The sequence below is a fragment of the Ursus arctos genome, unplaced genomic scaffold (genome assembly GCF_023065955.2).
Source record: "Ursus arctos isolate Adak ecotype North America unplaced genomic scaffold, UrsArc2.0 scaffold_33, whole genome shotgun sequence".
Classification (NCBI taxonomy): domain Eukaryota; kingdom Metazoa; phylum Chordata; class Mammalia; order Carnivora; family Ursidae; genus Ursus; species Ursus arctos.
The window spans coordinates 19184355-19209010 of NW_026623019.1; the positions used below are offsets into that span (position 1 = coordinate 19184355).

The 24656-nt window shown below is 44.7% G+C and overlaps 1 protein-coding gene across 6 annotated transcripts in view; it reads left to right on the forward strand.

Annotated features, from left to right (window-relative positions):
* The window catches only part of LOC113269823 (transducin-like enhancer protein 4), a 139585-nt gene extending 123237 nt beyond the window's left edge, over window positions 1–16348 (forward strand). For all 6 annotated transcript variants that reach the window (XM_026518793.4, XM_044391092.3, XM_026518794.4 and 3 more), the window contains 6 exons: window positions 8210–8459; window positions 9438–9685; window positions 11753–11900; window positions 12329–12479; window positions 12806–12882; window positions 14666–16348. In XM_026518793.4, coding sequence (XP_026374578.1) covers window positions 8210–8459; window positions 9438–9685; window positions 11753–11900; window positions 12329–12479; window positions 12806–12882; window positions 14666–14773 — 982 coding nt within the window. In that variant the 3' untranslated portion in view covers window positions 14774–16348. The remainder of the gene's footprint in view (window positions 1–8209; window positions 8460–9437; window positions 9686–11752; window positions 11901–12328; window positions 12480–12805; window positions 12883–14665) is intronic.
* Window positions 16349–24656: the final 8308 nt, after the last annotated feature.

Sequence of the window (24656 nt, forward strand, 5' to 3'; positions counted from 1 at the left end):
ACACATCGGTTTTTCCAGCCTCTTCTTGTACATTCTGCTCTCTCACCATATCTCGTTCCACATCCTTCATTTCAGTCCAGAGCACCTTCTTATTACTTCCTGTGCACGGTTCTCTCTGCTCCCTGGCTTCATCTTCCCAGATACAAAGACTTGACTATAAAATAACACCGTTCTTTCCTTAAAATCCCAGCTTGCTTCCTCGCTCCTCTCTTTGGGAAGCATCCCCGCAGACCCACCCTGCCTTATTAGTCACGTGTGTATATTATTTATGCTTCTGGCTCTTTCCCCTGGCACCACACATGCCACTCACATGCTGCTTCCCCAGGCTGGTGCCTTCCCCGTCCGCTGCTACCCACACTTGACCCTCCGTAACCGCTAAGTCCCTTCTCCCAGAGGCTTCCTTGGTGGCTTGGCTCCCTTGGGGCATTTGCTCTTACGGGTCCTTCCTGCAGTACTTTTTCTCTGGCCTATTATCTCACTTCAAAAGTGTCTGCTAAAATGTCACTTATTCGAGCATTCTGCCCTGCCAGCCCTATTTAAAATAGCATCCTTCTCTCCCTTGCTCTTCCCATCGTTGTTCTTTTCTGCTGCCTGTCTTTTTTGTACTTGTTTGTGGCCGTGATCTGCCTCTCCCTGCTTGAATGTAAGTTCCGTGAGAGCAGAACAGAATCTCTGCTATTCGGTTACAGAAGTGGCTCCAGCGCCTAGAATGGTACCTGGTCTATAGTTGGTGCTCACAATACATACTTTTTAAATGAGTGAGAGAAGGAGAGAGAGAGCGCGTGTGAGAGCACACGGTTGAGCCAGCCGGTCTCTTCTCTGATCTCCCACTGCTTACGTATTCACTGCTATACACTCAAGCGCTTAGTTGTCACCGTGTTGTTTCCTGTGTGTAACTTCTTGTGTAACTTACTTCTGTACAGATCTAGGCTAAACTTCCTGTTGCATCAAACACAATGCTGGCTCCATAGCCAAGTTGCTCCGTAAATATTTGAGTGATTAATAAGGGAGGCAAGGCAAATTAGACTTTGAGTTCCCTGAGAATTGAAGGTATAAATACCCATTACCATAAAATTCTGTGTACTTGTGTGTGTTCTGCAAATAGTTGTTGACTGACTTACAAGTCTTGTTGACCAAGAACTCTGATGTATTTGAAGGTGAAAGTTTGGTCTCTTTCAGGCAGTGACTAAATAACAAGGTCAGAGGATTAATCACATAACTCAAATACCTATGAGTTCCATATGAGCCTGTGGGGATGGAGAGGTTTCCTCAGGGAAAGGTATTAACCCATGTTCAGCTGCTGCGTAGTAACACTTGGTTAACTAGCTGTTGCACCAGAGCTGTGACGGAACCATTAGAGCAGCGGGGCTGGTGCTTTTCAGCTCAGCTACTGCCCAGGGGCCACCAGGGGTGAAGAGGGGCAAGAGGTGGTAGGTGGCTGTCAAGAAGAATGACGGTCTTGGTTTAGCTTTGGGTCACCTGAGCCACTGTCGAGTTAGAGCTGGTCTGATTCGGGAGGCACTGCTGAGCCTTGAGCTGGACTCCCTTCCGTCCCCTCGTCTTGATTCTTAGCATTGTCAAATTGTTGAGATCCTTCTGGGAAGATTGATGGGGTCGAGGATGGTTGCAAATTTTCATTCGTGGGAGTTGATAGAGCCCTGTCTCCTGCAGTTGGCAGATCTCTCCAAAGAGAGCCACGGTGTGGTCGACAGAGTGGTTCTGGAGCGTGACAGATCAGAATTTGAATTTTTACTTGGCCAGGTGACAACTAGAGGACAGTTTCTTAACTTTGTGAGCTTCACTTGACTTATCTGTAAACCAGGGATGGCACCTCCCTGACAAGCGGGGCGTACGGCTGAGATAAGATAATATGTTCCATGTTGAGTACTGTGTTTGGTATATGGGGCTCTTCAGTCGACCGCAGCATCATTTCCCGTTTAGCTTTGGCCCAGGGCATTATCAGTTTTTTAACTGCTTATGCAGTTGAACTGAACTGCATTTCTGCAGTGGGCAGAAATGACCCGAGAAAATTAAATTGAGTAAATTAGACTCCATGCTCCTGTCATTGGTGTGTCTTTATACAAGAGGGCATCAAGACATGTAAATTCACATTCATTTGTGCATATAGAGATAATATGTATTTTATTATAGATTTTTCAGAAGAAATGATTATGACAGGTGGCTCTTCAGATCGTAAGATACAGAATTGTGGAACTTTGTCTCGTGTGTGTTTTTCAACAGAAACACCTATTTTTTTGTGTGCTAGAACCTAAAACATAATAAATCACCTAAAGTCTTCCCTACCACACACACAAAGTAAACTGCCTTTCTCCAGAAAGTCTTAAAACAGTTGTGCATCTCTGTCCTAATTATTTTTACAGAATGAATTGCTAGATGTTATCAAAAGTTATAATTAAATGCATGTCACCAACTAATGAATAAAGTAGCATTTGTTTAATTCACATTGGGTCCTCTTGTCTATTCTGGTGAATTAGCAAGAGTTCCACTCAATTTGTAATTGGAATGACAACATAGTTTAATTTCAACATAAGCCCAGAATGGCCTTTTTTCCTCACCTGTTACTTAAATGAGACATCCATAAATAGTATAAAACTATTCAATTAAAACCATAGTACTAATTATATTATGGGACATGGCATGTGGATGTAGCCATGACAGAAGAGCTCAGGTGTGTTGGTTTAGGCTGCTCACAATTCAGAAATTTGTCCCTGTTGTTCTGTTTGTGTTTATAAGGCAGGATTTTTCAAAATAGGAACAATGCTTGACACACTGCAAGGCCTTAACAATTAGTTGTGGGTTGGCTGACCTACTAGAGGGTTCATACACCACCTAGAACCTGACCGCCTAGCATACTTATAAAGCACAATGGCCAGACCTTTTACTGTGAACCCGACGTCTGGTCCCTTCCCGTGACACACTGAGAACTTTGGGGAAGGTGTTGTAAAGTATGAGAAAGATGAGTGCAGCATTACAGAACTGGGCCTTTTACAGAGGGTAAATGAGGCGGGGGTGGGGAGGCCAAGGACCTTCTTTAAATACGCTAGGTTTTCATGGAAAGATGATGATTCACATAAAATAATCTTCAATGTGCATGTTTTAAAAAGAACGATTTGCAGATGCCTTGACTGTTTGAAGTATAGTTCTGTCACAAAGTCCAAGCTGCTTCTGTTCTCTTTACCGTCTTCCTTAGAGAGCCATTCTTAGCTCTCAGTGCCGTCACCTGCTGCGCGCACACATGCTTGTGTGCGTGTGCGTGTGTGTTTTGGAAGAGTGCATGTCACTGTATTCTCTGGTTCCCTGCACCCTCTCCCTCCAGCCCCACATTTGTAGTTATTTGCTGGACATCTCAGATGTCTTGCGTGCGTATTACTTGCACTTCAAAGTGACCGTATCACGATGCCCCCCCAGACTAGGTCTTCCTCCCACATTGCCCAGCAGGACTATTGGTATTTTGCTCCTTGTTTCCTAAGCGCAGAACCTCAAATATTATTGGCTCCTTCCTCACATCTTATTCGTTAAGTCCCGCAGAAATTTATATCCACTGTTACTTTTAGTGTCTTCCTTGACCTAGCCTAGTTCAGGTCCCCCATTACCTCGCATCTAGATTGTTGGAATAATCATCTCTTACTCCTCCTACCCATTGTATTCCTTGTGCGCAAATGTATTCTGCCAGTTGCCCCAATAGTGCCCTACCTGTTCTTCCTCCAAAACACCCTTTAATGAATTCTGTTTGTGGGGTTCTCAGGCTGGCCTTGTAGGCTGTTCCTTTTACAGCCCTCCCTTTTCTAGCAGATAGATAGCAGTGTGTGTGTGTGTGTGTGTGTGTGTGTGTGTATAGTATAAATGTATATATTCCTGGTACATTTGATCAGACTGTGCTTGGGCCAGCTCTTCTAACCACTGAAGTGTGGGGTTGTTATTGAATAAATGAATCCTTGGATTAAAACCAGTCCAGGAGTTTCCATCATTGCACCCCATCCTTTTAGAGCACTTGCTCTCTGCTGTTTCCGCCCCCCTGGAATTGTTTTTCCGTCTTCTTCCCTTTTCGGTGAGATACCCTCCATTCTGCAAAACCCATCTCTAGTACCATGTCACTATTGAAGCATGAGCTTTGTCTTTTCTTTTTGAACCACCACAGAACTTCCTGCTTGTCATCTTCCACCTGGTATTGTGGCCACTTCTGTGCTTTTCTCATCACACTTCCTAGATTAGAAGCCTCTAGTGGGAAAGGCCAGTGCCTTACCTCATTTTGTATTCTTAGCATGATGTCCGTATCCAAGAATGTAGCTAAGAGGCCTTATCTAAGATGTATTTAATCAGGTAGAAAAAGAATCGTTCTTCAGGCCTGGGTTTCTGATTTCTAGAAAGGTTGGCTTTCGTTACACATTCCAGTACACCTTGCCAGCTACACATCAGAGTTCGTTGAAATCTGATAAGAATCTACTAGAGTTTTATTTTTTCCGGCCTTGAGTATCTTACATGTACTAATAGCAAACAGAGGGCCACATTATATCCTTAATGCAAGTAGGCTTTTGACATTCTTGTTAAAGGGAGTTCCAGGAACATAGTAGGTGCTCACAGAGTGGTTGTGGTTGAGTTGAAGAACTTCATATCAAAAACATCGAAAGAAATGTGTCTGGTTTCTTAACTATTTAAATTCTCAAAGCTCTTTAAAAACCACTTAGTGATACTAGAGAGGAGTGAAGGGATGGCTTCTCAAGTAAATTATCATTAAGAATGTATAACACCATCTAAACTTGGAATAACCTTCCTCTCTTTCCTTTAAGATTTAGTCTTCATGACCTCTTTAATTGCTAAATCAATTAGCCTTTTTCTCCATCGTCATCCCTCAGAATCTCAGCCTTTCTCTGCGAGCGTCGCGGCCTTCCCCTCCTTGCCTGATTGGCACCTGGCTGTCTCCCAAGGGGACCTCTCCACCTGCAGCTCTCTGAGGGGGTGCCCCTTCATTTGTTTCATATCCTGAAATCCTCAGGGCCAGTGATGGTGTGATAAAGGTTGTGTCATGCCCCCCCCCCCCACCAGTCTTTTCTAGAACGGAACTCCTTTATCTTTTTGTGAAAACTCTGGCCCTTTCAGGCTTGTGTCATTGGGTTCTACCCACCCTTACACCTTGTTGGGGGATTTCCCATTTATTAAAGACTTGACACTGGCTTAGGGTCTTCCTCCCCTCGGAGCCTGCCATCATTCCAGGTGACTCTGGTATTCACAAGGTCAGCCCCCAGTAACCTCGGCTTGGGCCATGTGGACTGTAGCTGTCCATCTTGACTTCAGTTACCCATTTACAGGCTCGCAAGGAAGATCACATCCCCGCCCTTCATTGTGTCACTTCCAGAACGCAGATATGCCATCCGCACAGCCTTCCTTACTTCCACCCGCCCAGAGCGATCTTTTCAATTGCTTATCTGTTCCCAGCTGTCTCACTGTGTCCCAGGCGCAGCCACTGGCTTCTCCCCCGATTACTGCACAGACCTCCTGTCTAGTGTCCCTTTTCCCGTTCTGCCACCTCTAATCCACTCTTCACCCAGCAGCCAGAACGGCACTGTAAAACATTAACTGAATCCTGTCACTCCCTGCCCAGAAGTCCCAGTGACTTCCCATTCCACCCAGCATAATATCCACAGTCCTCATCACAGCCCGCCAGGCCCTTTCTACCGCTGCCCTCCTTCTGTCTCCAGCCTGCCCCTCTCCACTGAGTGCGCGCCAGCCTTCTCACTTGGTTGTGCTTTAGGGACTGCGCATTGTTCTTCTCCCTGGTGCGTTCCACGTTCCCCTCCTCGATGTGTGCAGGGCCTGCATCCTTCCTTCTTATCTCTGCTCATACGGTGCCCCAGACCTGTGCACCGTGTGCGTGTGTGTCTTGGCATCTGGTGAGGATCTGAGGTTACTTATTTTTCTACTTATCTGTGGTATCTGCTTTCCCTTCTAGATGTTGGCCCTGGAAGGTAGGGACTTTGTTCACCCCTCATTCCCAGCACCTGATAGTACCTGGCTCGTATTAGGCATTTAATAAATAGCTTCTGACTAAGTGGATCCTAAGCATTGTCTCACTCTGGCCTTCATGTTTGCCACTCCCCTCCCCCTCACACCATCTTCCTCTTTATATCAAAGTCCCATTGTCCTCACTCTGTCAAATCCCACAGGACCAGGCCTGTCCACTGTTCATCGCATTGACCCTCTGACATTTCTATATTTATTTATGTGAATATCTCACTGATGAATCCACCCCCTACCCACCTGCCGCCCATCTACCCACCTGCCACCTAGTCCCACAGGCCGTAACCTCAGGAGAACCAGGGATTTGGGTTTTTTCTTTCTGTTGTAACCCTGGTCCTGCTAGTACGGTGCTTGGCACACGGGGGTACCCAAGAAGTACGTGTTGAATGGTTGAATCTCTTAATAAGTTGTCAGGTGGTTGACTGTCTTCCCCCATCTCTGCAGTTTACTGTCTCTCTCGACTGTCGGTGTCTCTGACTGCTCGTTGGAGGTTCGTTAGGTGTAAGCAGTCCCCTAAGTCCTGCATCTAGTCTGCTCACTGTATATAATGCTACGGCATTATTGTGTCTGCTCCCTTAGCTTCAGCCATCACTTCTTAGTCGATAAGCACACGTTGTCTTTCTAACCCAACCTCTCACCTGAATCACAGTACTCAACTTCCTGTTGAATTGTTTGGATTCCTGACTGCCCTCAAATTGAAGAAAACCAAACCATTTAGCTCCTTGCGTGTGTCCCTTTTGGTCGTGCTTCCCCCGTCCCTTGACTAACGTATCATGGTCCACTTGAGTCTCCCGGGTTCCGAGCCTTACAGCCCTCCTCCGCGCCTCTCTCCCAGGTCACACATCCAGTGTGTCTCCAAGTCCTATTGATTTGACCAAGAAAATGTCTTCTTCCTCTCTCGTCTCCCTAGCTTCCCCCTCCTTCGCCCTCAGCAATCTGGCATACTACATTTCTTCTGCAAGCTGGGTGCATGCCTCTCTCTTGTTTACAGAGAAAGAAAAAGCCCTCCACTCTCTGGCACCACATCTTCCACAGCCCTGTACTTGCGTCATCCCTTCTGGGGACGTTCAGGGGGGTGATGAGGGCCCCTCAGTAATGGGCTGAATTTTGATGAATGTGGCTAGCCTGTAGAGTTTTGCATTAAGGAACCATAAACTGTTTGGATTCTAAAACTTCCCTGATAGGTCCAAGTTCCAATCCTTTGTGTACCCACAGATGCTTTCCCTTGGTATGTCTTTCGTAAACTTCTTCCTATAAACAGAGCACATTCCAAAGCTTCATGCCAAAGCAGAATGACATAATTTCCGAAATGGGCTATTGCCCATGACAGAAGACAGGCCCAGCTCCCTCTCCCCACCGCTTGCATCACATAGCCCCACTGATGTGCCCTTCCTGACTTCAGTGCCCTAAGAACAGAGATTTCTTGAGGAAGATGTTTGAACTGAAGTTGCATTTTAGAACCAAATGTTTTCATAAGTATAGAGCTTTCCCTGGAGATGAACTGGAGTTGGAGCCGATGATCGGTACTCACAGGCGGGCCTTTGGGTTAGTCACACAGGATGCCTTTACAGGTCTAATTTCATTGGGAATACTTCAGTCAGTGATTGTCAAGTCTGATAGGACTTCCTCTGGTGTGTGTGCGGGGGTCACAGCTGTCATTTCACCATGTAGGCCTCGAGACTCTTAACTCCTTAAAGCTTGATCATTTTGACTCATTGATCTCCGTCAGTAAATCACTTGATTGGAGTGACTCCATATACAGGCGGAAATCTCATCACAGGCTTCTGAATCACCCGAAGTAGAAAACAGAGCAAGTTTGCAGAGTGCCCTGAAGGAGTAGGTACCATACTAGACGTTGGCTATCTTACTTAATTCTCTGTGAAGTGTAGGTAGCATTCTCTCCCTTTTAAAGATGAGAGCTGAGGTTCAGAGAGGCTCAGTAACTACTTACGTCACACAGCAGCTAGTGAAGAGTCGACCTGACGTTTGATCATAGATCTAGCTCGGTGACTCTGAAAATTATCTTCTTTCTACTGTACCAGGTAAATTTGACTTATTTGCAAATCATAAGTAGCACTGAAAATGTTTTCTTTTTCATCTCCTTACACTGATCAGTTAACTAACATTTTTTACATTCCCCTCTTCCTATCTTTTCTCCTCCCCACTACCTTAGAGCATACTCCTTCCACGTTACTGCAGACGGTCAGATGCAGCCTGTCCCTTTCCCCCCCGACGCCCTCATCGGACCCGGAATCCCCCGGCACGCGCGCCAGATCAACACCCTGAACCACGGGGAGGTGGTGTGCGCCGTGACCATCAGCAACCCCACGAGACACGTGTACACGGGCGGGAAGGGCTGTGTCAAGGTCTGGGACATCAGCCACCCCGGCAACAAGAGCCCCGTCTCTCAGCTCGACTGTCTGGTGAGCGAACATGGAGGAACAGGGCTTACACCTTCATTCAGAAAACGGGATGGGAAAGTGAGAGACTGGGCTGGACAAGCAACACGTGGAATTGATCCCCATTGGGTAGTTGTTTTCCGTGGTTTGTGGCCCTTCACGCGGAGACTCGGAGCGCTGACGAGGACGCACGTCTTTCAGTTCCTCCAGCAGAACTATCCAGGTCTGGATGCACGGGCCCCAGTGCAGCCTTCATGAGCCCTGCCCGATGCGTGGGCATGGCCTCCCTACCTGTTTTCCCGTCTGATAAAGCGGTGTAAGAAAAGTAGAAGTGCAGGAGGGCTTCCTTGAGAGCACACCTGACTCTCAGTCTGTCACGTTGTGAGACCAGAGTAACGCCACACTTCGTGGGCAGACACGGAACTATCCCCTTGGCTGTGGTTTGGGCATTTGTCCTTGCGTCATTTACACAACTTCAGTTGGACGTTCTTCCTTAGACGAGCAGTGGAATTTTTGCCGCTGCACGATGTTAGGTCAGTTTAACATGCTTGATGTACCCACCATTCCCAGAACCTCACGAGCTGGGAGGACCTTGTCTTCTTACCCCTGTCCCTTAACACTTTTTTGCCTCCAGTTGATGCTGCTTGATCAGCTGCTGCTGCCCAGGACTGCGCGCGCTCCGCGTTGCTGTGCGTGTGTCTGTGTGTGCAAATGAGTCAGGCAGCCGGGTGATTCGGTGGTAGTGGTGGGAGTTGGGTCTAGATCCTTGCATTTTCATGCTAATTAAGATTAAATATCTCAGCACTAAATTTGTAGATCAAGTTTAAGTACTTCCCTAATTTCATGTAATTTTCTAGCATTAATCCACTTTATCATTGTCATAAGTAAAAATGGCTCATTAAAACCAGGAGGGAACACAATACTTTTATGGATTTCTGCTCTCATGTTAATGCTGTTTTCCTTTCCTCATGAGTGATCTCTTGATGGTTTTTGTCTCTACAGAACAGGGATAACTACATCCGTTCCTGCCGATTGCTCCCTGATGGTCGCACCCTCATTGTGGGAGGGGAGGCCAGTACTCTGTCCATCTGGGACCTGGCGGCTCCGACCCCGCGCATCAAGGCAGAGCTGACGTCCTCGGCCCCCGCCTGCTACGCCCTGGCCATCAGCCCCGACTCCAAGGTCTGCTTCTCGTGCTGCAGTGACGGTAACATCGCCGTCTGGGACCTGCACAACCAGACGCTGGTGAGGTGGGTCAGCAAGATCCCTTCCTCTCGGGGGAGCCAATTTTACCGCTGTGTGCCAAAGAGCTGTGTGTGTCTAAAACAATGAAATAGAATTATCCTACTAAAAAGTGTTAGGGACAGCCTCCTTTTAAAGATGCTAGAAACAAATTACTAATGTAAAATCTTATTTTCTGCACTTTTGAACTCACCAAATAAGGGGTGGTTTTCTTTCTTTGCTTTTTTTGGACATTATCCTAAGCATCACCAATTTAGGTTTTTTAAAAAATGAGGTCATTTTTACATAATTAATGTACATCGTGTTCCCATGACCTCATGAGCTTGTTAGACGTCTGTAATTTGCCATCTGTGCTTGCTAACCAACCGTCATTGTCGATAGACACCGAGAAGATTCACGGTGCAGGGCACTGTCTTCCGTGCCACATGCATCCTGCACGTGCCTTCCTTCAGCAGATCATCACTGAACCCCTGCCCCGGGTCCAGGCATTGTGCTTCGCTCTGAAATGGTCTAGATTATCTGTAATCCCACCATTAAGGACGGATCGATGCACTGAGATGTCTGTTTAGAAGTGAAGTTGTATGGGATCGGTGTTGATAGGTAATGCCCTGAGACGAATCTCCAGATGTCAGCACCCAAGAGAGCAGGAAGCAAGAGGTATGATCTGCTGAAGGGTGTGAGAAGGTTGTAATCAAGCCTAGCTGCAAGTCAAGGGGAGTATGTAAGGAGAAGAGGCCTCTGCTGGCCATCTGTCAGCTATTTTGCAGGACTGAGCTTTATGTATGATTCCAAAAACAAAGTAGTCATCATTTGTTTCATCTTGGGTAGGGCCCTTACAGGGAACTACTTCTAATCTCTTCTTTTCCCTGTGTCTTTTATACAGTCTACCAGCTCCTGGGGCAGCTGAGCCACACTGAATTTTCCATGTGCCATACTTGAGAGCATGGCCTTTTCATTGTCTTGCACAGCCTGCTACAGTTGCATTGTTGCGCACTGGCAAAATTTGCTCTGCTGCTTCTGTGCCCATCCCTGTAGCTTTTGTAGGAGGGAGAATATAATATGCCTTACATCCTCTTAATCCTTTCCTTCATATTACAATGATAAAATAAGTCTTAGATGTATTTTTGATTCGTTCATATACATGTAGCTATATATTTTCTTACGTTTATTTCAGTTTGAGATTTTTTTCCCTTTGGTTATATGAGTCGTTTTTTGGTATGAAAGTCAAAGAGTACTTCCTTAGTGTTCAAAAATAAAAAGGGCGGAAACTTCAACATCTCAGTTAAACCTGAATCTCTCTCTATATATCCTTCGTTATTTGAATAATTAGAAAACACAGTAAACCCAGGTGAAATCTATAAATAAGACCTGCAATGAAACTGATCCCTGAGGAGTTCTGAATTTTTTTTATTGAAATATAATTAACGTTCAGTGTTATATTTCAGGTGTGCAAAATAATGATTCAACAATACTGTGCATGACTCAGTACTCATCACAATCAGTGTGCTCTTAATCCCCTTCATCTGTTTCAACCATCCCCCCCCACCTCCCCTCTGGTAACCATCAGTTTTTCCTGTGTATGAGTCTCTCTTTTTATTTGTCTCTTTTTTTCTTTGTTTATTTGTTTTGTTTCTTAAATTCCTACAGATGAGTGAAAACATATGGTATTTATCTTTCTTTGACTTATTTCGATGAGCATTATACTCTGTATCCATCCATGTTGTTGCAAGTGACAAGGACTCATTCTTTTTTATGGCTGAGTAATATTCCGTGGTGTATGTGTACCACATCCCCTTTACCCATCTGTTGATGGACACTTGGGCTGCTTCCATATCTTGGCTATTGTAAATAATGCTGCAGTAAACATAGGGGGGCCTACATCTTCTCAAATTAGTGTTTTCGTTTTCTTTGGGTGAATACCGGTCATGGAATCACTGGATTATATGGTAATTCAACTTTTAATTTTTTGAAGCACTCCACACTGTTTTCCACAGTGGCTGCACTGACGAACTCGGAATTGAGTTCACATAAAAACTAACTTTTCAAAGGTTTTTCCTCCATTTTGACATTTTCAGGCAATTCCAGGGCCACACAGACGGGGCCAGCTGTATTGACATTTCTAACGACGGCACGAAGCTCTGGACGGGCGGCCTGGACAACACGGTCAGGTCCTGGGACCTGCGCGAGGGGCGGCAGCTGCAGCAGCACGACTTCACCTCACAGGTACGGGCTTGGGCCTGGGACATTTCGGAAGTCATGGTTTTGTGACATACATGACAGGCTTCACCATGGGACGAAGTCTCTTGTGACTCTAGGTTAGATAACTGGAAATTGTATTGTTTCCTGTCAAAACATAGTAATATGTATTAAAGGATTAAAAAAATCTCATTTATTATAAGCTTTTAGCAGGTTTTTCCTTGAAAGACCGTTACTCCGTATTCTTTGACTTGTACCTAAGTGATTAAATTGTACTGTGGAAATGTATCGCGTTACTCTGGGATCACCCATTTGGCTGCGATTTCTTCTTATACAATTCCAATCATCTGGACTTCTTCACAGTTTAAATAGTATCCCCAGAAGAAGTAGTGCCTCCCGGTGCAAGGCAGCGCGTCCTCTGTAGGCGCCATCACTCTGAGCTGTTTTAATCGTAGATCTTTTCTCTGGGCTACTGCCCAACCGGCGAGTGGCTGGCGGTGGGGATGGAGAACAGTAACGTGGAAGTGCTGCATGTCACCAAGCCGGACAAATACCAGCTGCATCTCCACGAGAGCTGCGTCCTGTCGCTCAAGTTTGCCCATTGTGGTAAGCGGTCCCCTCCCGTCCGTTGCCTGTCCGAGAGAATCGCTCCCTCTGCCCTCCTGCGCATGCGTCTTCCCTCCGCGCCTTTGGTTTAGTAGCGTGGCCTCTTCAAAGTTACATACACGCCTGCGTCTCTAATGCCATGTGCCAGTCCACTTACCCTTGTCGCAAGGATAAATGACTCACTCAGTCTAGGACAGTGAGCTTTATGTCCTAGGAACTTTGGTTGCAGATTAGAATTTTCTGTGAGTTGTTTGGTGCTCTATAAAGCAAATCTTGGGTGTCTGACACAGTAACACGAACAAAACCTTTTTCCAAACTCTCTGTAGGCAAATGGTTTGTAAGCACTGGAAAGGACAACCTTCTGAATGCCTGGAGAACACCTTATGGGGCCAGTATATTCCAGGTAACACTTCACTCGTTCAGCTCCCACCTACTGCGGGCTCCCTGCATGGCAGTGCTTTACCCAAAGTCTCTCTCTGCATTCTGTCAGATTAACAAGGCTCCTAAGTGTCCTAGGACGTAGGGCAAGAGAAGAACACTTGGCCTGAGGGAGGCTAGTGCCACAGCCACACGCCGTGGAGCTGGGGTTGGTCTCCAGTTCTCTTCGAGCCCAGAGCCAAGACACTGCCCATTGCACTAACCGGCTCTCCGTGCCTCAGTCCCGTTTTTACACTCGAGTAGACTTTTTACATCCTCTGTGATTCGTGTGTGTGGTACAGCTTTAAAATGCTTCTATTTAAAAAATCTGAGCGTTTTGCCTGAATACTCTTATTAGTATTGTTATTTCTTTGATTTTTTTTTTTTCCCAAAGAAGTGTTGTGGAAAAGTTTAGTCAATCTTGATGAATTTCGGTAATGTTTATTCTTATTGACTCAGCGGTACTTTGTGTGTGTGTGAAATTATTTGTGGGAGGACCAGATGGTAGATATGATCAACGTGCACACACACAGTCCCCGCGCTCTCTGGCTGGTATGTGGGAATTTCACAGGAGGTTAAAGAACACTTGTCTTTTATAACCTGTACTTCCGGTGTTGTTTTTTTAGGTGTGCTTTTTTTTTTTTTTTTTTTTTTTTTTTTTTTAGGAATAATAACAAACTTGCAGTTTTCTTGACTGGGTAGTATTATGTCGTCCTAGAGTAGATCAATGCAGTTGAATCCAAAAATAAATATATTGAGTGAAAATACCGTGCCAGATAACCAGTGGGACAAAAATAGCTGATTCTTGCTGTCATGAAGTTTATCATTGAATACAATATATATTTTTGGTGTTATGGGTCACAACCTTTCTGGTGGTCCCAACCAGGACTAAAAAAAAAAAGGAAATATAAAACCTTAGAGAGGATCTTTTCTAGTAAGTGTAAGTGTTGTATGTTGTGTGTCTACTGGGTCGTGAAGTAAAATGGATTAATTACAGGTTACAATCAAAATTTGAGAAGCACTGGTAGTGGGTTAGCATCTGCATGTCAGACATGAATGTTTTAAGTGTTCAGAGTGCTGGGTAAAATCCTGCGGGGTTAGTTTGTTTAGCACAGTTCATTTCAAAGTTGACATTGAACCGCTTGTAGTTGGTGTCGTTGAACATGGTATCCAGGACCCTTAAGTATGGTACATTTCTCTTTCTAACTGTTGAACTCCTCCCCACTCGGAAATTTGCATTCTTTTTTCCCACAGGAGAAAATCAGGCTTTCAAAATGTTTTTACATTCCCAATTTCAAAAAATGTAGTGTTTTCCATGCCATTTTCCACTTGAACTCTGAGGCAAGTCTCTGAGGTGGCAGGCAAGTAAGAGGCCTTTCTTTACCTGTTTGTAAGGTAGAGGCTGGCATTCTGCAGCTCGACCTCCGTCTAAGCCATGTGACTGAAGTGGAGGATTTTTCATGCTAACAACACTCTGCTCTTACCCGTCTGGAGAATAGGAGTGGAAGCCAGGCCTTGCTGCTTGGACAGCGGGTTTGCCTGCCACCCGATGTCCCCGGTGCCGGAGCCTGTAGACTAGCATGGTGAGGTGTCCCCAGAAGTGTCCTCGGCCCCGCCATTTTGAGGAAGCGCCGGGACTGTCTTGCCTGGTCGGCTGCTCCTGTTCCGACAACGGGACACGTTCACACTGGTTTTTGCTCTGTGTCTTCCAGTCCCACCTCGTGGGTTTTTCTTTCAGTGGTTAACATTTTTGTTTGTTTCTTTCCTAGTCCAAAGAATCCTCATCGGTGCTTAGCTGTGACATCTCTGTGGATGACAAATACATTGTCACTGGCTCTGGGGATAAGAAAGCCACGGTTTATGAAGTTATTTATTAAGGACAAATCTTCATGCGAACTGGACCCCTTCTCCTTGTAGCACTTTGTTCTATCATCCTCTTGCCCCCGCATCTAAAACCAAGGATTTCGAATACTCATTGCAGTTGTGGAGTTTAATCCCATCTCTTACCCCCACTTCCTCCTTGCTATTGAATTGTGAATACTCATTAAGAACCTGTGATACCAAATCTTCAGCTCTCTACTTGGAAGAACATGGAATAACCATACTTAACAGCGACAGAATCTTTAATTATGTATTATATCTGTAATATATTTATTTTGTTTAAAGAAGGCTTTCTAACTTTGACTGAATAAAGCTGTCTGCTCCTGCATTGATAATGAAGATGCGTTGTATTTGATACCCCTCCCCCCCTTTTTTTGGCAAAGGAGGGGAAAGGAAGGTTTAAAATAATTGATGAAAAATGTCACTAAATGTAGACTAAGGACTGTATAGAGATGTGAAATGTATAATTACATATGGAAGCAATATGTTGCTGTGTTGTTAGATTTTTTTTGTTTTTGTTTTCTACTTCTTTTAAATGTTTGGAAATTTGAACAATTAGAACATGACAGGCCTCGTCGTATTCATTTGAGTCTATTTGGACAACTTTAACCAATATATCTATAGCTTTAGATTCCATTTGATAAAAGTAATTGGACTTTTTCTTTTTTTCTTTTTTGACTTGTTGACAAGTGTCTTTGTAATAAGTTTTTAATTCCTTTTTTTATTGTATTATAGACAGATGAACAAATTAAATTTGGCCTAAAGAGAGAACTTAATCCCTTCTGGATATTTTTGCCGCGTTTCTTTGCAAAGGGAGATGTATACCTTTGGGCAGTTTGGTCATGACGAGAAATTATGGGCTATTTTTTGGCATGTTCTTTGGGAACTGCACAGATGTCAGGGGAGGATTCCTCCTGCTGTGCAAGTCAAGTCTTTTACAAAATAAGGACAGCAGAGGAGATTTGCAAGGACCTCCCTCTGAAAACCAGAAAGAATGGACTCTCACCTGGGAGGAGGACTTGCTTTCTTTACCTCCGGTTCTTTCCCTGTCTTAGTTGGATGTCCCCGAAATGGACACAGGCTGTGCCATTGTGCCAGAAACATTGTGTTATCTTTTATGTTGTTGTTGTTGCTGTTCAACTATGATATGTGACTCCTTTTTTTATTATTATTTTTTTGTTTGGATGCTTTAAGAATCTTTTAAGTCTGTGGATCTGCTGATGTACAGTGCCTTTGCTGCTATGGATCAAAATCAAGAGAACTGTGTAGATAAACTTTATCGTATAAGTAGAAAATGACTTAATTTCATACTAGAAACGGATGGATGCTGCAAGTTGAAATGGACTGTCCATTGACGTTCCTGATGTGGTAGCAGAAAAAACAATGGTGTCTTAAGTGCTTAGTGTTTGATGTCATTAACAGTTTCGTAAAACTCTACAGTGTAGAAAGATTTTGATACTAAACCGTGCATTGTACATAGTTCTAATGCATTGTATTGACCACCAGTACTTCTCTAATGGTAGATTGTTTGTGCATTCAGACTTTTAAGCATTAAACATAAATAACTTCTAGTATGCTTATTTCTAATTCTTTGTTTGGCTGGCTTTCGTTTATTTTTTGTCTTTGACTATGCCACTCCCATCTACTAAAATTTACTAGTTTCATTCAAGGGAGACTGGTGTTCAAGTCACGTGGGCTTCATTATTACCGCCTTTTTAGTTTTGTTTTTATTTTCGCTTGACGAGAACTAGAAGGGAGAGCAGATGGAGGTTATCAAGGACAGGTTGCTACCAGATATTTATTGAGTGCCTCTGGTTTGTAAAAATACCGTGTATCAAAAAGTTGTCACGTTACTCAAATGCTTTAGAGCGGCACTGTTCAGTATGGTTGCACTAGCCATTTGTGGCTATTTAAATTTAACTCTAAAATTAGTTGTGTTTTTTTTTTAAGTAAGTTTATTAGTCACACTAACTGCATTTCAAGTATTCGGTAGCTGCGTGTGGCTAATGGCTACCATATTAGACTACTCAAATTTATAGAACATATCCGTCATCACAGAAGGTTCCATGGGACCAGCGCTGCTTTAGAATTAGCCCACACACACTGGTTCTAGCCATCTGGGTTTGGGAAACATGTCAAGTGTGATACACTGGAGTTGTTGAAAGCGCAAAGCCTACTGGGCTGCTGCTGGTGGGGTGTGTGAAGATTGAGCATAAGAAGGTGCTTAAAGAATTCTAAATTCCTGAGACTCGAAAGTCTGGCATTTTTAAGGATCCACTGGGTGGAAAGACGGCGGGGCTGGGGACTGTGGTCTGGAGTGTGCTCGGTGATCAGCTGTGAGATCCTGACTCTTGAGGTGCCCAGTCTCAACAGTGAGCACCAGTGGGGTTGGAAGCAGCACTTCACATGTGAGAACTGTGACAGCTGCTACTTCAGACGATCACATTTTAAAGGATTCTTCACTCAATATCTGTGCTTCCTTACTAAAATGTCTTTAAAAGTCGAGATTTAGAGTAAAAAAGTCTTTTTGGTACAGAGAATATGACACTTGTACCATGTTTACACCTCTAGAAAGAGAACGAGCCTGCCTTGAGGAGGCAGAATTCCCCTTTGGTGCCTGGCGGTCACGCCTCTTCAGGGAGATCGACATTGGCCGTTGAGATGAGATGGCCGTAGACCCAGCTTGCTGTAATTAATGGGCATCAATTTCCTCTCATTGCCGAGGTTTTATCAAGTTAGATTTTTAGGTCTTTGATATAAATCTCAGGCGTAGATTGTGATCTATGCAAAAATCTTGATGTAATTATGACTTGATTTACCATAGTTTTTGCTTTAAGTATGGTCTCTCAGAGTCTAAAGCAAACAGAGATAGGAATCACCCGGAACCAGAGACAACTTGGTTCCAGTCAAAGAACAGTGGTGTAGGGCTGCAAGACTGACTCACATAGAACTACCAAGAAATAGAAACTCAGCTTGAAGAAGCCATCAAGACTTTCCCAAGATCAGCAGATAAAATGTAGAGTGGCAAACTCCAAGGTCTTTCAAGTTCTTACAGATACACACCTCCCTTGGGCCACTACTGAGCAGGGTGGTTTCATGTCCACCAAGCTGCCAAAGGTCCAGCCTTGTCCTGGAGGGTGTATGCTGAAACTAACTGCAACCCTGTAACACCTACAGGGGGAGGAATTACGCAGCCATGAGATGTGGAGAAACTCCGTTTTAAACCATCTCATGTAGCCACGAAATTCCGGGACCTTAACAGCCGAAAGCAGGGGAGATTGATGGCCCCCCAGTTAGAAGGCAGCATCCTGGATAGAGCATAAGCAGCTAGACCATCAGTGATACCCTCAACTATCAACTGGGCTATTTGCATCCTCAGTCTGGATGATCTCTCAGCAGAGCTGTGTCACCCGGAAACAAAATGTCCGACTTAGAATATTTGTCGTTCGGTAGTTGTGGCAGTTGTGAGGAAATTTGTGCTGGAATTCCTTGCCCAGCATCAAGAAATTAAAAGTTATAAAGATGTTGGTACAAAAACAAAAAAACAACGCCTTGATCTTAGAGGCTCACTCGCATAGCTCTGCAGCTTCTGGGCAACCTGTAGAGTGGCGTTCAACCATGAGCCCTGGGTCCTGCCGCCCCATAGCAGTAGAAGTGGCAGCTCCCAGCCATCCTGTTCTTCTGAGCTAATTGTATTTATTTGCCTGTCAATTCCAACTTTGGTTGAGAACTGACAGTGGAAATGACTCCGTTTTGGTGACCCGAGCGCATCAGAAAACCTCCCACGTAGCACACTTTTGAACAACAATGGTCCCATAATGGTAGGAACGCTCATTCATTATAAGCTGCTAGCAACATCTTATTTTAGTTTTGAGTGTTTGGCAGCAATGACAGAATCTTTTGGGTCCCAGATAGGGATTAGCAGGGGAATTGGTCTCTGATTCACCTCTCCCCAGGGAAGGAAATTCTCTGATGAGATCTTAGGTGTTTGGCCTGTAGAGAAGGAGAATTCCTGTGGGGCTGCCTTCAGTCCAGAAGAAAATCAAGAGTACAAATGTTTTCACAAAAAAAGTTGTCCTGTTTGGTCGCACAGCAGTATAGACAGACTGGGTGCCAGAATACTGAATTTACACAAAAGCGCACACGGGATCAGAGAAGAAAATCAATGATCCAAATCCCTTATCTCCCAAGAAGGACAAAGGCTCCAGACTTGGGGGTTAGAATTCTGTGCCATCTGCCCAGCATGGCAGATCTGGGAGTGTTACGGACACCCACCTTGCTGCTCTCTGCCCCTCAGTTTCCTGCAAGCTACCTGACTTGGGATTTCAGCATCCCAGGACCTCTTGAGAACTTAATTACGAATCGTCTTTTGAGTCCCTGTAATGTGTGTGCCTACTGTGGACTGTGGTACATACAAGGCAAAAGCCCACCGTGGCCATGTAGACTTACCCCAAGCATGACCCTCATGACCTTGGTGACCCTGAGTGTCTTACTGCCTCCCCCATTCAAGTGATATCATGGCTTGATGAGAACATTCATAACTAACAAGCTGTACGTTATTTTGGAAGAAGACTTAAGATCACCTAAATGTCATGCTGTAATTGGCTTATGCCCAGCAAAATTAACACACACAAGCAGGTACTTGCGAGCTATCTGGATTTTGAGAATTTAGGCAGTAGTTTTTGGATTCTAGGTGTTCAAACTAATGCTGGCAGAAAGTATGAGTTGAGCTAAACGTTTTGTTCTCCCAGGAGGCTGGGAGGTAGCAGGAGAATGAGTCATGGTGGGATCTTAGTCAAAGAGAATACGCCTGGCCTTGGGGTCATGAGGGCTCCAGCAGAGAAAACTCAGGCCAAGCGTGTGTCCTTCCTCCATATAGGGACAGGAAGAGGAACCAGCAGGAGCCCTTGTCAGCGATGGAGTGAGACCCCTGGACCGCCATGCATCGAGCAGAGGCGTTTTCCTGAGGACAACTTCGTGTTATTTGAAGCACTTCGGTCAGATGCCTCTTTGCCTCAAGAGTTGAGCTTAAACACCATCCATCTCAACATCTCTGAAGTCAGCTTTAGCATCGTGTGTCTAACGTGGAGAAGTCTGGTACCGCTGAAAACAAAGCACTTTCCCCCAGAGCCGGTCAGCCTTTCCCAGCGGGCCGAAAACAAGTGTCTGGAGTGACTGAAGAAATCATCGGTTAAACTTCATTCTCAAATCTCCTTCAGATATTAATAGCCTGTTTTGGTTTTCCTCCGAGTAGACGACCACTGTTAATGAAAGGCGATTTCAGGTTTTACGGCTGAGTCAGGAAACTCGAAGTTAGAGTTTCCGCACCGACGGTCAGTCAACCCCACCACACGTACATCTTTGGGCCTCAACGTTTTCGTGGAACAAGAACAGCCTTCTGGGCATAAACCGGTTATGAAGGTTACTCTGAAGACAAAAGCTCTGGTTCGCAGACCCTTGTTCCTGAGCTGTGGTCTTAAAATCAAAGGACAAAGCACCCTTAATGAGAATTGTAGTGGTGACTCAAGTTGATTAAAAGTGAAGGATGTGGCGCGAATCCCTCAGGGGCAGACTTGCTTTCACGTTGAGGGGCTTGGCTGAGGTGCTTGGTCTGGGCCCACGTGGCTTCGCCGACATCCCCCCGATGGGCAGCCTTGAGCCAGGAGTACCGCATGAACTTGAGTTCAACTCCTGCAGACTTCTGGCAGACAGCATTTCCACCTCATGGCTTTTTGTGTTTGCTTGAATCTGTGCTTTTCTTGCTGAAGATTTGTTTTCATTGAAGTTACAGAGAACAGTGTTATGGAGTCTTTTCACATTGATTGCTATTAGGTTTGTAAAACTCACTTGAGCTTGTCACCCGACTGCAGAGCTGCAGGGGCGAAGAAGATAAGGCAAGTTGGTGTTTGAGCTTATGTAGGTTTACCTCACCCCCTCTTCATGGAGAGATAATTGACCTATAACCTTGCGTACGTTGGAGATCTACAACTTGATGGCTTGATACATGCATATATGGCGGAATAATGGCCGCAATAAGGTCAGGTAACACATGGTAGGGTGCTGTCGCTGAGTCCCCAGGGGTCCAGAGCTGCTGCTGATTCTGCTGCCAGGACCTCCGTGGGCCAGGCAGGCCCCTGGGTGAAAGCCCGCCTTCTCAGAACAGCTCTCCTCAGTCTTGGGCTGCGCTGGGGTATCGCAGGCTCCTACGTGGACCCCGAAACCCCCACAGAGGCACTTCTGTCTGCGGGTAGACGCCTACCCATTGTTGAGGGTGGGATACAAGCGAGGGACTTCTTCCACCACCTCGATGACATCGCTCTACCCAGGGTTATCTTTTTTAAAATTTAAAAATTTCCCCATTTTTCGCTGTGACTGATTTTATTGCATCATGATTTACCTCAGTCAGCTGGCATTTTCAGAAAACGAAAAAGTCCATGTTATTTAGTTTTCCAAATTACTGAAGTTCATGTATTCCTTTAAGAATCAAAATTTAAAACAAAAAAAAACATCTTTTGACAGGAAAGTGTTCAAAAGTATCAAATTTCTCTGTCGCCTTTAATTCCCTTCAAAAGAAGCTGTAGACTCTCCTGACGGCAGAAAGTCAAAGGAACAATTATTTCGTGGCGCCGTAGATAACGGCTAATGCTTTCTTTGGTATTTTCATTACTGAAAACCAGAGCAAATGAAATGAATCTCTTACCACATGCCAGCCACGATGCTAAATGGTTTACTCACATAACCTCGTTGTTTTTAACATTCAATGTTTTTTTAAACATTTTATCTTTAAGTGATCTCTACACCCCATGTGGGACTCAAACTCACAACCTTGAGGTCAAGAGCCGCATGCTGTATCGACCGAGCCATCCGGGCGCCCCCACTAACCTCACTTTTATCTGCATGACAGACCCTAGAAAGTAAAGGCATGGGTCCTCAAAACTGATTTGAAATCCTTGGGTCCACGTGTATTCGAGAACAGAGATCGATTTTGGAGCTTGAAAAGGTCAAATGTGACACGTGCCCGTGTATGACATCCCAGCCGGCAGCGCTCCACAGTCAAGCACTTTCATAGTTCGAGGTAGAGTGTGAATGTCCAAACTACGTGAGGGCTAGAAACATCCACAGCTCAGCTCAAGGAAGTTTTGCCCCAAATGCATCATAAAAAAAAAAAAAAAATCCTTCTGATATTCTTCCAGTGTTCCGTCTTGGAATTGGAGGTGAGGGATTTGTAGATGTGTTAAGCCATTTTACAGATGAAAAATCAGATCCACAGCGATTGAGTGACTTGAATGACACCAGAGCCAGCGTCCTTCACGGCTCCCCCCTGTCAGCACATCAGTGACTGGATCAAGGTTGCCCAGAATGTTCCCTGGGTTGTGCTAGTTTTATGTTCTCTGCATCCCTTCTTCAGATCAGTTACTGATAATTACTCTCCTGCAGCCCAAGCAAAATCCCATACTTTTTCTTACAAAACAAAACAAACAAAAACAAAACTAAGATGACTGGGCTTGCTATGATGCCCTCAGCTCTGAGAAGTTTGCTTCTTGGTTTGATGCTATTTTCTTTGTGACTAAAAATCTGCTCTTTGAATGAGAGGCATTGTTAAAAGCAATATGCTGTAACAGTAACAAAACCATCAGCAAAAACCATGTGGCTTCAAAAGTATCAGATTTTCTGACTGTAAGTGTCCTAATCCATGTTTGCTTGTTTGTTTTTCATATTCCAAACTTGAAATGTGATTAACTTTTTTTTTTTTTACTTTTGATATTACTCTCGATAAAATAGTGTGGATTTTTTCCTTTTTTTTTTGGCCTTGTTTCTTTTTATTTTTAAAAAACACTTCATGGTAGGCACGATAGTCTTGTTTGAAAGGTGGGCCACATGGGAAGATTTTCTTTGATTACTAGTGTGTATTTTGATTCCTGAGCTCATAAAGGCCCAACCATGGCGGTTAAAGCAGAATTGTTTACAGTCACGTGAAAATTATACTGAGGTAGCAGGGGTCCTGCTCACAGGATGGATTGAGCCGCGGGGCAGAGGACACAGGTTGCTGGACATCCTGGAAGCCGCTATGCTGGGTCCAAAAAGGCCTGAGGATCTATTGCTCTTAGTTGGGGGACAGTTTGATTATGGACTCTGGGTGCTTAATATCACACACCTGTATTAAAAAGCTCAATTCTCTCAACCGCCAAGGAAAGAATTCTTGGGGAATTCAGAGAGTTTTAATTAAGATCTCATCACGGAACTTGGACCAGTTAAGTGACTATCTGAATTGCTTTCCTGTGAAAAACAAGGGCTTCCAGAGTCTGGGCTGGGACGCACAGCTCTCTGGACAAGTGCATAATTGGCTCCCTGGAGGAGGACGGGGCGGCTAGGAGTGTTTTAAGTGTTCTCAGGATCGGTCTTTTAGGGATGTTGCGAAACTATAGTCCTGTCTATCTGTGGTCCCTGAAAAATCTTCCCTGAAATCCCCAACAGTCCAGGGAGGTATCGCCATGTCCAGAATTGAACACGGAGGCCTTGCTCACTTCTCTCTTTGGAGATAATGATTATATACGATGCCAGCAGCTGGCTCAGCAGGGAGCAATACATGGCAGCTCTCCCCCTGATCCCCCCAGCTTCCCTCACGCTGTTAGATAAGACAGGATTTCCAGTGGATATTTGCTCTCAGGACTATTGTTTGACTAACTTACATGTATAGAAGTTGCCATGTAAAGCGTGGCAACAATCAAGCAGTTTGGTAACCGGGTCGAACAAAAAAACATGTGTGCAACTTTTGATAATGCAGATGGAGGAAACTTTCAAAAGAGAATGGGGGTTTTATTCCACTAGGATCATACCTTAACGTCCAAGCAAATGCACGTCCCATCGCATGTGTGTCGCTCCCAATATTAAAGGGATATGGTTGGGGAAATGTGTCTCTTTCACTCAGAGGCCACCCTCTTTGCTACATATCTTTACAAGAGATGCTTCTGGGTTTTTTTTAGCATTACGCTTGTGGCTCAAATGAACGTCTTACTTTAAAACACAAAGCTTGCCGAAGCTGAGTTGTAAAAATCCTTTTGCATATGTGTTTGCCATCATGGGGACTTGGGAAGATGATTAGGTTTTACTGTAAGTTGGTAGAAGATTGAGAACAAATTTGAGAAGACTTAAACATTCATTCCATAGCTCCTCTATGTTTTAAGAAACTGAAATAGCATGGAGGACATCAGAAGAAGGAAGGGAAAAATAAAGGGGGGGAATCAGTGGGGGCGACGAGCCATGAGAGACTATGGACTCTGGGAAACAAACTGAGGGTTTCAGAGTGAAGGGGAGTGGGGGATGGGCTAGCCCGGTGATGGGTAGTAAGGAGGGCACGTATTGCATGGAGCACTGGGTGTTATACGCAAATAATGAATCATGGAACACTACATCAAAAACTAATGATGTACTGTATGGTGACTGACATAACAAAAAAAAACCGAACTGAACTAGGCCCTGGAGATGCAGAAACAGACAGAAGAGAGATGGTCCCTGGCCTCACAGAGCTTAGGAAAAAATAGGACTTCATGCAAGCCATTATGTGATTACCACATAGTTGGATGGATCGTATGCTGGGGGTGTTCAGAACACCCTAGGACCACATAGAAGGGAACACAGCCCAGACTTGTAGGATCAGCGTAGGATTCTGGAAGGTAGGCTCAGCAGAGGCTTCCAGAAGCAGTCACAGATAAGCCCAAGCCTGAAGAATATGTGGGGATTGGTCAGATAAGGAGTTCATGTATATGGGTGAACACTCAATTCAGAAAAAACAAGTGGAAATGTCCGGAGGTGACAGCATGGAGACTTCAAAAAACTCGGAAGCCCTTTGGTATGGCTGGCAGTTGGACCATGAAGGCC